A 13,044-nucleotide genomic window follows, 5' to 3' on the forward strand; every position below is an offset into this window, starting at 1 on the left:
ACACATGTAGGGCCCACTTCACATCCAACACTCCACATTAAATGGGGGTCTTTTGAGGGTCAAATTTTGGGGGTTCTCAAGATTATTCGGTCTTAGATCATAGGTGAGCTGGCAGTATGGGTTTTTTTAAAAATGTTTTGATTTAATTGAATGAATTCAATAAATTCATCACTGGATTAATATTATTTAATAATGACTTAATAAGGTTTGATTTTTAATTTTATATTTAGTTATTTACCACTTAGGGTTTACTATTTAGGGTTTAGTGCTTAGGTTTAGGGTTTATGGATTATTTAGTGCTTAGGGCCTAATGTTTAGGGTTTAGGGATTATTTATTTATTTATATTGGATTAAAACTAGGGTTTAGGATTTAGTGCTTAAGTTTAGAGTTCAGGGTTTATGGATTATTTAGCTCCTAGGGTTTAGACCGTTAGGGATTATTTATATTGGATTTAAAAGATTAAAACTAGGATTCAGGGTTTAGTTCTTAGTTTTAGGGTTTAGGGTTTATGGATTATTTAGGGCATAGGTTTAGAGTTTAGGGTTCATGGATTATTTAATGCTTAAGGTATAGGGATTAATTATAGGGTTTAGGGTTTAACGTTCAAGTTTAGGGATTAGGGTTTATGAATTATTTAGTACTTAGGTTTAGGGTTCATGGATTAGTTAGTGCTTAGGGTTTAGGGATTATTTATATTGGATTAAAACTAGGCATTCAAATCTCTATGTTGACATTATTAGTTTATTACTATATTAGAATCAATGTGTTCAAATCAAGTCAATTTAAGTTAGGGTCTAGGGATGTTAAATTTAAGTATTTCAATTGAATTAGGAGTAGATTATATTTAATTTAAGATTTAAGGTCTTATGTTTTTATCAATATTTATTCAATAATCAATCTAATTAAGAGTATAGGAGTATTGTAATATTATGTATAGGATTTTAATGTTTAAGTACTTAGGTTTAAGACTTATTAAAGAAGTTTAAGGGTTACTTTGATTTTAATAATAATATCAAATTAATATATGTTTAGATAATCGAATATTTATCTATATTATAAAAGAAATCTTTTTTATATATATATATGTGTGTGTATATATATATATATATATATATATATTATGTATATAAATATGTATAGCGGGGCTGGACGGGGCGGATTGTGGGGAGGGTGGGCGGGTCGGTTCGGGTCGGAGTGGGAGGCATACCCGTGCGGGTTGAAAATTTTTTCCCCCATTCCCGCCCCGCACAAGTCTTGGATCGGGAAAATCTGTGCTGGTCGAGACGGATCAGGGCGGGTCGGAGCGGATCGGGCACGAATTGACATCCTTATACAAGCCCATGAATTAGTTAACTACTATCTTAACATTGAGTTTCAATATTAACAGGCCAATAGCCTAAAGACGTCATCAAATATCGTTTCCCAAGGCTTAAGACTCTCTGAAGCCCAACTATAAACATGGTCACAAGCTTCATTAGATTTCACAGGCCAAGTGCTCGCCCCAACGTCAAACCCACGACTTCAAGCTGCCACCTCATACTTGAGAAGGCACGCTGTACACACCAAATTCCTCAGTGTAAATTAAAATACACTTAAAATTTGATACAAATTACAAATATTTAAAATCAAAGTGGACTTGATCTCTTCTTTTGACATATTCCACACGAATACGGAATCCTCTGATTTTTAGTTGAGTGCTTCAAACAAATTCTACGAATTTGTAATAAAATCCAGTTGGATTTGAGTGTTGGACTTGAATTTGGGATTTGATTATCGGACTTGAGACTTGATGGAATTCTAAGAATTCTGGATTTAGAGAACTTGAACTTCACTTCCGGGACTTGACTTAGACTTGAGACTTGAAGGAATTCTAAGAATTCCGGATTTAAAGAACTTGGACTTTTCACTTCCGGGACTTGACTTGGATTTGAGACTTGAAGGAATTCTAAGAATTCCGGATTTAAAGAACTTGGACTTTTCACTTCCGGGACTTGACTTGGATTTGAGACTTGAAGGAATTCTAAGAATTCCGGATTTAGAGAAGAAATTTGAGAGAGTCTTTATATAGTTTCTCTCTACTCCTCCTCTTCTTCTTCCTCCTTTTTTTTTTCCAAATGAGCTTGGTATTTATAGGCAAAGGGAGAAGTGGAATTTACTTATGTACCCTTGGCCTTAACCCTTGACATTAAGGGTATTGTAGAGAAATCACTTAATCAATGATTATCCCTTTAATTTTATTTTATTTGAATTTGATTTGATTTGTATTTATCTTAGATTTTATCCATTTAACAATATTTTGGGCTTCATAAATTATTTTAATTTAGAGCCCACTATTTTATTTAATTGGGCTGCAAATTTTTTTGTGTCTACAAATGCCCCCTCAAGACTTAAGTTATCAAAGACTAGATAATTTAAGTCTTGAATTATCTAATAAAATTTGCTTTATATAATCACAATTTGATTTGTATTTGATAACTTATAACTAATCTCACTTGATATAGGAGAGTTAGACTTATATAAAGCCAACATGTGCTATAGAGTTTGTATACTCACTCTTTCAACATCACGCATAAAAGGTGAGACAACTTTAGTTTTTTTTTTTTCATCACCCAGCCGTGATTATTTTTAGAAATTTTCATCTCATACATATATTTATGATATATATATATGTTTTGTTTTTAAAGCAACCAACCTTGACTTTCATGGCTGTGATGTTGCATGGCGCCTACGCCATAACTATACATATACATATACACACATGTGCATATGTATTCTTTCTTCGGCAGCTGAAATTTATTTATTTTTTCCTTCTTTCGGAAGCTGATTTTTTATTTTTTTTATTTTTTTAATTTAGATATGGCCTCCCGCAAACCGTGTTCAGCCCCGAAGACGGATTCTGAGAGTAGCTCAAACTCGAATCCACAATGGATTACAGAATCTAGTAATCCCAAATTTAAAGGGAAAACAATTCGTTTTCCGATGGCTTTTGTTGGACTTCACTCTTCTACAGGCATGCAGGGTCATCTTAAATTTCACGTCAATAGTGCAATGACTGGCCGTTTTGCTATCCCCGGTGTCAATCGATTTCAAGGTTTGGATATGTCTTTAATTAGCAGATCCAAGGAATTGGCATCCACGGATGCCCGTCGTCTTGGCCTACCTTACTTGTGTATTGCACCACATCATAATGAGGATGACTTCATCCCACGACCTTTGATTGCCGAGAATATTGGGAACAAATTTATTAGATGGGGGACATCTTTGAATCCCAGAGGAGAGATTTCATATCTAAATGGCTTTTGGGAGTGGTCCAGACGGGTTGCTGGACTCCTTAAGGATAGAGGCTTGGAAGATTTATCATTAGCAGTCCAAGCAGCAACGATGGAATATCATCGTCCCCCTTCAGCATATCGGGCTTTATGTGAGGTATGGTGTCCTGAAACCAGTACCTTTGTGACGAGGCATGGAGAAATTGGCATTTCTCTTTGGGAAATGCGAGATATTTCCGGATTGTCTATACTTGGTGATTATTATGAAGAGGTTATTCCGAGTTTTAGGGAACTCACTGATGGAAAATCTCTTCCAGATTCTTGTCTTCATCTCTTTAAGGCTTTTCAACATATAGCCGGAGAAAAGGTTATTGATCGAATCAAGCATGCAGATTGGCTCAATTTTTGGCTTAATGGGGTTTCTCGGAAACCCAATCCTCGAGGAGACTCGAAATATAAGAAATTATCAAACTTGGGAAAGTATGAATTTCTAAAAAGTGGAACAACAACAAAAGTGTGGAGACCCATAGTCATTCCCAACCAAAGTGTGTCTTCTGAAGACATCAGAGATCTAAAATGTTTACAGGCGTTAGATCTTGAATTATCTACCACCAAGATTGATGAGTTGGAGATAGCTGCATATCTCTCTATTTGGCTTTGTAGATTTGTCCTTCCATCAGGCGATGACCACTTAAGACCCGCAACTTTTAAAGTTGCTTCCCGGATGGCTGCAGGTGTAAGATATAGTCTGGTTCCACCTATTTTAGCAAGTATTTATAAAGGTCTTACACAGACCTTTTCTTCTGAAAGAAAGGATCTTGGAAGAATTACTCAATCATTTCCAGGGCACTTTCTTTATGGCTGGGTAGCATTGCATTTCCCTCGTGGTATATTTGATATCATTGACACATCTTTTGGGCGTCCTACACTTAGGAGATATTCTGGAATTTTAAATGTCTATCAATTTTGGGAGCCTAACATGATAGACTGTCGGAAACTTCTTCGTGGAAACATGGACTCAAAAAACTTTAAGTGGGTCGTGAGTCATCCTCCGAAACAAGTTGGTGACCAAACAGATGTTGGAGACTTGTCCGAAGAGATTCAAGAATTTATGATGAGTATTCGACCTGGCTATTTACCATGTCGTCGGGGGTCGTCATACACTTTGGAAGCGTATAGTCCACACCGGTTTTCAAGACAGCATGGATTCAAACAAATCAATCCTGGGTCTCCGAATATACATTCTTTTGAATTGAATCCAAGTACTCTTTACAGTTGTTGGTTATCTCTAACAAGAGTAGGGAGTAAGGCAAAATTTCATATTCCGGGGCCTTGTACTAATATGTGCGATCAAATTGATCGAAAGTATGAGAATTGGTGGGACACCACGGTGGCTCCCATATTGCTTAACGTTTCTACTACTGTTTTGGAGAGTAGTGAACGTGCTGATTTTAAACTTGTTGAGAATATTGCATCTACACTTTCTCGGAGGAAAAGAAAAGCTGGAGAAGATGACTCCATCCCATTGTCACCGAAAGAGAAACCTCTCATTGTGGATTTAGACGTTCCAGAGGAACGTGCTTTAAAGAAATCTAAAGCTGGACCTTCAAAGGCCAAGACAAAGAAAACTTCAGTTGATGAAATAGTGCCAAAGGTAAAGTCTGCAATTGTTGCAGTTGCACCTGAAGGAGCACATACTGATTTTGAATCTAACTTTGATTCTGACGATATACCACTGGTTAGGAGATCTACTCGTTTACGTTCCGGAAAACAAATTGATCTCAAAACTAATACCAAGGACATTCCTGCGGAAGCAAAGAGTGATATGAATCTCTCTCCATGTTCTTGGAATAAAGGTATTCCTTTATTTTTCTCTGTCTTGTTATCTATTATTTGCCCATTTATTGATAATAAACTTTTTTTTTTTTTTTTTTTTTTTTTTTTGGGTAGCTTTCGATAAAATTCCTATGAGTGAGATGATTGGTGCCCTTGAGGGCTTTGCTGATGAAGGTAGCCCAAATGATTGTCTATTAGGTGAACTTCCCGATAGTGTTGGAGAAGGTATTATTCCATCCACACATTCTTTAGAGAATAGAAGCCTAAACTTGACAGATGATGGGGCTACTTCAGGGACATTGGGTCAGAAAGTTTCCAGCACCAAATCCCAACAATTGACTGTTGTTTTATCCGCATCAGCGAATCCTGAAGATAAGTCACCAAATCTTTTAAATGAGCATGAAGAGATGCTCCGTGAAGCAATGACGGCATATCTTGAGAAGGAATTTACCAAGGCATTGCATGGAGGCCTATCCGACTTGAGAGGATGGTGGACTCGGAAGTCATCTTGTTATAAAGACTTCTGTAGTCAATTTTTTCACATTGATATTTCTCCTTTAATGGCAAAGGTGGTTGAATACTTGAATGACATTGATGACTTCCTTCACGAGGAGAATGACACCATGCGTTTTCCATCTTTAGAAGAAAAGCAAAAGCAGTTGGCTTCTTTGGAAGATCTTATTTCTGCTCGTATGCTTATTGTTCCAGACTTGACCAAGGAACGTTGCAAGATAGAAGCAGAACAAAAGGAAGTTAGACTTGAAATTTCTCGTCTAGAGAAGCGAGATAATGTTTTGTCATCCCAACTTGACTCCTTTGATGAGAAAATGAAGAAAGAAAGTGATGACCTTAATCAATTGAAGGAATCACATTCAAAGCTAGAGAAGCTCCAAGTTAAGGATGCCACTACAACTAAGTCGATTGCTAAACGGAAGGCAACTTTGGAAGATGGATTCCGTGGGCTAGCGAATTGGATCAAGAAGAATTAGACTTCTCTATTTATTTATTCTTTGTCATTTCGATTAGTTTTTTTTTATTTTTTATTTTTTATGTAATGAACATTCATATCAATGAATTCATTTGCTCCTTTTTTAATGCTATAACTTGGCGCACCATCAAGTATGCACATATAAGCATCAAAGGTATTCTCATTAAAGAAAGGAACCTTAAATCATAACATGAATGTACATCTTACATGCTTTGATTTTGTCTTTTCGAAATGGCAATACAAAGAAATTTTTTTCTTTGAATTTGACTGAACTTGAAAATAAAAGACAAAGTCTTCTATTTTTATTTGGATTTGAACTAAAAGACAAAGTCTTTTTTTTTATTTGATTTGACTGAACTTGGAAATAAAAAGACAAAGTCTTTTTTTTATTTTTTATTTTTTTTGAACTTGAAATAAAAGACAAAGTCTTCTATTTTTATTTGGATTTGAAATAAAAGACAAAGTCTTTTTTTTTCTAACTGAACTTGAAAATAAAAGACAAAGTCTTTTATTTTTATTTGGATTTGAAATAAAAGACAAAGTCTTTTTTTTTTATTTGATTTGACTGAACTTGGAATTTCTCAAGCTGCCTACGTACTCCTTTTGAGGAGATCAAGTCAAACGTAGTTCCAAGGAAATTTTTTTTTTTTTTTTAACTCTTATTTTTGCCTAGACCGCCCTTTCGGGTTTTCAATCTAGCGAGTTTTTTTTTTTTTTTTTTTTTTGATGCCATTCATAGTTTATACTCATATGGGCAAGGAGTATTACAATTTAATTCTAAGCGTAAAAACGCTTCAAGAATTTTCCATTGATAGGTCCGATCCGTAGACCGTCCTTGTCGATAATTTTATAAGCACCATTTGTGTAGACTTCTGTGACTACATATGGTCCATCCCATTTGGGTAGGAACTTGCCCCCAGTCCGTCGAGTGATCACAATCGGCCTCCTTATAGCTAAGACCAAGTCTCCTATTTGAAATGATCGAGGATGTACTTTTTTATTGAAAGCTCTGGACATACGAGCTTGATAGCATTCCAGTCGCTTTTGAGCTTCCAATCTTCTTTCGTCTAAGGACTCAAGTTCTTCCAACCTTAATTGAGCATTTTGCTCTGTAGTAAGGCCTTCTTGAATAGCAATCCTGAGAGACGGAATTTGACATTCCAGTGGTATTACTGCTTCAACGCCATAAACCAAAGAATATGGTGTGGCTTGTGTTGGTGTTCGATAAGTTATTCGGTAGGCCCACAAAGCTTCTCCTACCCTTTCATGCCAATCCCTCTTTGACTTGGAGACCACTTTCTTTAGCAAAGTGCAGAGAGTTTTGTTAAAGGCTTCTGCAAGTCCATTTGCTGCTGCGTTATACATGGAGGAATTGTGTTGGACAAAATGAAACTTTTGACAAAGTTTGTCCATTAGATTGTTATAGAATGGTTTCCCATTATCAGTAATGATATATCGGGGAACTCCATATCTATAAATGATTTGACCTTGGATGAAATTGACAACGGTCTCTTTTTTAACTTCTTTTAATGGAAGTGCTTCCGCCCATCTTGAGAAATAATCTGTAGCTGCCAAGATATACAAATGGCCAGCAGACGATTTTGGAGTTATGGGTCCTACAACATCCAAACCCCAGGCATCAAAAGGCCATGAAGCAACAGTCGGATGTAAGGGTTCCGGTGGTTGGTGTATAAAGTTCGCATGAACTTGACAAGCTTCACATCTTTTAGCATATTCCATGGAATCTTTCACCATGGTTGACCAATAATATCCCATCCTTTTTATCCGAAAGTGAAGTTTTGGTCCGGACTGATGAGCACCACATATCCCGGAATGAGCTTCTTCCAATACTTGATTCGCTTCTTCTTTGCTTAGGCATCGAAGAAATACACCATCAAAAGAACGCCGATAAAGCGTATCTTTGTAGTATATGAATCTAGAGGCACGTCGCCGAATTTCCGTTTTATGGCGATGATCACTTGGTAACTTTCCATATTTAAGAAAGTCAATGATTGGTTGCCTCCAATCCTCATTTTCAGTTGTATCAACTGAGATATTATGAACTTCTGTTTCATCTTCAGGTGTCCATGATGGAATTACCCATTTTTGAGAAATGGACATAATCGCGATATCTTTATCGGAGTTAGCCAATACAATAGCTAAGTTAGCCAATGCATCTGCTTGTCGATTTTCATTCCTTGGGACATGAATAATATTAACCATGTCAAATTTTTCCAAGAGCTTTGCCGCATGCTTCTGGTAAGGAATTAAATTGATCTTCCGGACTTCATATTTTGATAAAAGTTGATTAATAACCAACTTAGAATCTCCGAAAATTTCGAGTTGTCCGAGCTGCATCTCTAAAGCCATTTCCAAGCCAATTATCAAGGCTTGGTATTCCGCCACATTGTTGGAACACATCTCCATCAATGTGAAGGAGAAAGGCATGACTTCATTTTGAGGGGTAACAAAAACTACCCCAGCTCCTGCACCATATTTTCGTGCAGCACCATCAAAGAATAATTTCCATGATGGTATTACATCAGTGAAAAAAACTTCTTCATCCGGGAATTCTTCTGGAAGCTCCCACTCTGCTGGAATCGGATGGTCCGCTAGGAAATCCGCTAAAGCTTGTCCTTTTATAGCCTTTTGAGGTACAAAAGTAATATCAAACTCTGATAGAAGAAGTGCCCACTTTGCTAATCTTCCAGATAAGACTGGTCTTGACATGATGAATTTAAGTGGATCCGCCTTTGAGATCAAATGAATAACATGTGCAAGCATATAATGTCTTAGCTTTTTTGTTGCAAAGACTAATGCTAGGCACACTTTTTCAATTGGTGAATAATTTAGCTCCGCGCCTACCAACGTACGACTCACGTAGTATGATGCGCTTTCCTTCCCCTCGTCATCCACTTGTCCAAGCAGTGCTCCTAATGATCGCTCTTGGGCAGCAATGTATAGGATTAATGGTCTACCTGGAATTGGTGCCTTTAATACAGGCGGATGTAGGAGGTACTCTTTGATATTATTAAAGGCATTCCGACAAGTATCATCCCATTTAAAAGAAGTGTCTTTTTTCATCAACTTATTGAATGGGTGGCATCGTCCAGCAAGGTTTGAAATAAACCTTCTAATATACGCGAGCTTCCCTTGCAAGCTTTTTAGCTCGTGTAAGTTAGTCGGTTCTGGCATTTTTAAAATGGCATCGATTTTTGTTCGATCAATTTCAATACCTCGATGCCTTACGATGAAGCCAAGAAATTTTCCAGAAGTGACACCAAAGGCGCACTTGAGAGGATTCATCTTTAATTGAAATCGACGAAGTCTTTCAAAGATAACCCGTAAATCATCTAAATGATTTTTTCGGTTTTTGGTCTTTACGACTAAGTCGTCCACATAACATTCCACCTTTTTATGCAATATATCATCAAAGATCTTCTGCATGGCACGTTGATATGTGGCTCCGGCATTCTTCAATCCAAAAGGCATAACTTTGTAACAATATATTCCTTTTGGAGTACGGAATGCAGTGAATTCCTCATCCTTTGGGTTCATCCGAATTTGATTGTATCCAGACGAACCATCCATGAAGGATAACACTTCGTGTCCGGTAGTTGCATCAACCATTAGCTCCGTGATGGGCAATGGAAAATCATCCTTTGGACATGCTTTATTTAAATCTCGGAAGTCAACACAGACCCGTAATTGCCCATTTTTCTTCATCACTGGGACAATATTGGCAATCCATGTCGGGTATTTAACTTCTCGAATGAATCCAGCTTCAATAAGTTTATTGACTTCATTTTCAATTTTCGGGACTAATTCCGGTCGGAATCGTCTTTGAACTTGTTTTATGGGACGTACTCCATGTTTGATAGACAAGTGATGGACAACAATCTTTGGATCTAGTCCTGGCATTTCTTTGTAAGTCCATGCAAAGACATCCATATATTCTTGCAAAAGCTGGATGTATTTTGTTTCTTCTTCTGGACTTAGAAGTGCGCTTACAAATGTTGGCCTTGGATCAGCTTCAGTTCCTAGATTGATCTCCTTGAGTTCATCAACCGTAGCTTGCCCCCCATCTTCTAAGGTAGATGGTGCCGATATGGGTTCTTCATCAGAAGATGAGTCGGAACTGAATTCTTTTTCAGTCACTTCCTCAATTGTGATGTGATTGACAGAAACAATCACCTTGTTTTTACCTTTATCTTTAGCTAGAGCATTACGTCTACGACGTCTTTGTCTCCTTCGTTTCTTCGGATCCTCTTTCTGGACTTTTGGCCCAAGCCTAGAAAATACAGAGACTTTTTGTACAGACTCCATTTGGTTTGATGTTGACGGATTATCACCAATCCGTTCAAATACTGAAATTCGAGTATTTTGCTTTTGTATTTGGCTTTGAGCAAGAGGCTCTACGGGCTTGTCATCATTATACTCAAAAATCTGTATCATGATTGGATTGGCCGATGCTTTCTTTGCTCTAATTCGGATAGGGTGTGAGTCACGAGATTCATGTCCCAATCCGTGTTTTGGTTGTGGAATAGATATTCCTTGTTTATTTATCACCGGAGCTTTTCCACTAGACAGAACGGAATCAAGGTCGCCAAGTTTGCATGGCTTCCCTTTTCCGTATCCAGCGTTCTCCATGAGCTTCTTTACACGTGGATCAAACCACCCATTTGAGTGGTTTCCCAAAGTTTTAGGAAGCTCAGCTTCCTCGGCATTTTCTTGTATAGAATTTAAGTCCACAATTTTCCCAATAGAAGGAATCGGAAGGATTAGGTCTTCCTTGAGAATGTCAACATCTCTCTTTGACAACTCAATTTTTGATGATTCCTTTACAAAGGTTCTTGATAAGATGTCCTCAATTGAGTCATCTTTTACGTCATTTTTTGATTCCGGAATCAACACTGGAAGGGCTTCTTGGGGCATATCTTCCTTTTGGTAAAATTTTGCATCCGCAAAATGAGATTCTTCACTTGCGAATGGCTTTGATTCGGCTACAATGCATTTTTCCTTGCCATTTCGACTGTACTTGAAGCATTGGTGCCATGTTGAAGGAATTACTCCATTTTCATGTAACCAAACACGTCCCAAAAGTAATTCATAGGATGTTTTGGAGTCGATTACATGAAATAAAGCTGATGATATCAAATCATCCATCTCAATCTTTAACCGGACTGTGCCAATGGCACGTTGTCCTTTTTGATTGAAACCTTGGATTGTGAGTTTGCTTTTAGAAAGCTCATTCACTGAGATTCCAATCTTTCTCATTGTATGAATCGGCATAATATTTACAGCAGATCCACAGTCAATGAGGATTCGAGATATTTTGTGTTCTCGAATAATTCCACTAACATAAAGTGGCCTGTTGTGAAGTCTCGTCCCAAGCTGTAAGTCATCGTCCGTAAAGGTAATTGTTGCCATACAATCACCGGGACTAACTTTTCTTATTTGGGAAAATATTTTCCCTTTGTATTCTTCCGGATTGAGCAGTGTTTGAACTAGCGCCAAACGAGTATCTATTGGGAGTTCAAGGACTTCCGAGATGTTCATGTCAGAGGGAATTTCTTGGAGTGAAATAACAACTCATTTCTTCTCAATGCTTGAGGCTTCCATCTTAGAACCATCTCTTTCTTCATGTGACTCTTTAGAGTCTATTGCACTGATCACATATGATGTCATATGTTCATCTAGAAAGTAATCTTTCGGAAAGTACTCCTTAAGAGTTACTTTCTTTCGGGGAGTTGAATGAGTGCTTTCATTCTCAACCTCAACATGTGTCTTTCTTCGATTTCTTCTTAATCGATTCTTAGACCGAGATTTTTTATTTTCTCTCCTTCCGAGAATAGGTATTGGACTTGGAAGAGACCGGATTGGTGAAGAGTATTGTCTTTTACTTTTCACCTCTATCCAACCTTCATCTTCACTTTCAGAAGATGAATCATACATTTCTGGTGATGAATCCCACACATCCAGATCATCCGTCATGATTTCATATAACGTTGGCCTATTTGGAGCTTGTGGCCTCGGCATTCCGGGATATGCATAGACAGTGGTGGCTTCTCCATCTACAATGAACTGGACTCTTACAGCTCCTTCAGGAAGCTCAGCAGTCAGTTCTATATTTGATGATTCCTCGTTAGTTATGGACGAGGGCATCGTTTGAGCTTCCATTGATATTGGAATGGGGTCAAATGACCCAAAAGCCACCATTCCGCAATTGACCTCAACATTGTCAGTAAGATCGAGATCGATCTTGTTTTCCCTATTCAACCGCATGATTATGTCTTTGAAGACAAAACATTTCTCAATCGGATGACCAATGATCCGATGATACTTGCAGTACTTAGGATTATCAGTTTGGCCAATTTCTTCCGGCCGCTTTGAAGTAGGAAGCTCTATGAGCTTCTGTTCAAGTAATTGGTCTAGAATCCCAGACACTTCGGAATCCGCAAATGGGTATTCCTTCTCTTGCATTTGTTTCAAGGTTGGTCGCTCCTTGACTTGAGTTTGATCTTTACGAGTCTTGGACTCGAATTTAGATTTAGATTTCTGTGTAGAAATCTTAACTGGGTCAGTAGTAACAGCCATGGATTCTTTAGTCCGTGAAGGCTTTGAATCCTTTTTCACTTCTTTCTTTAATTCTCGAGGGTCACTTGGCAAATGGCTTCCATGCCTTGCAATTTGGATTTCCAAGTCATGAGCTCAGGTTGCAAGTTCCTCGAAGGAATGTGGCATATTAGCTTGAAGATTGTAAAGTAACCCCCAATGCATTCCTTGAACACACATATCGATGGAGGAACTTTCGCTTATACGTTCCTTGCAATTTAGGACAAGGTTCCTCCAACGTTCAATATACTCGACCACAGCTTCTTCTTTATTCTGCCTCATTCTTGCGAGTTCCGGGAGGCTAACTGTCCGTCGGGTGCTATAAAAGCGAGTTA

At 37.8% G+C, this 13,044-nt stretch overlaps 1 protein-coding gene across 1 annotated transcript; it reads left to right on the plus strand.

Moving 5' to 3' along the window:
* Window positions 1-2,367: 2,367 nt before the first annotated feature.
* LOC120002623 lies at window positions 2,368-5,820 on the plus strand. Its single transcript, XM_038851382.1, has 4 exons — window positions 2,368-2,577; window positions 2,856-5,126; window positions 5,221-5,675; window positions 5,815-5,820. The coding sequence occupies exons 1-4, from the start codon at window positions 2,529-2,531 to the stop codon at window positions 5,818-5,820; spliced, it is 2,781 nt and encodes a 926-aa protein (XP_038707310.1). The 5' UTR covers window positions 2,368-2,528.
* Window positions 5,821-13,044: the final 7,224 nt, after the last annotated feature.

Source organism: Tripterygium wilfordii, chromosome 7 (assembly GCF_013401445.1).
Source record: "Tripterygium wilfordii isolate XIE 37 chromosome 7, ASM1340144v1, whole genome shotgun sequence".
NCBI classification, from domain to species: Eukaryota; Viridiplantae; Streptophyta; class Magnoliopsida; order Celastrales; family Celastraceae; genus Tripterygium; species Tripterygium wilfordii.

Bases quoted from the DNA above. Each gene is read 5' to 3' on its own strand.
- LOC120002623 (XM_038851382.1), top strand. From the start codon at position 2,529: ATGTGCTATAGAGTTTGTATACTCACTCTTTCAACATCACGCATAAAA. The intron at 2,578-2,855 runs GTGAGACAACTT...TTTTTAATTTAG, and splicing joins TTCAACATCACGCATAAAAG to ATATGGCCTCCCGCAAACCG. The intron at 5,127-5,220 runs GTATTCCTTTAT...TTTTTTGGGTAG, and splicing joins TCCATGTTCTTGGAATAAAG to CTTTCGATAAAATTCCTATG.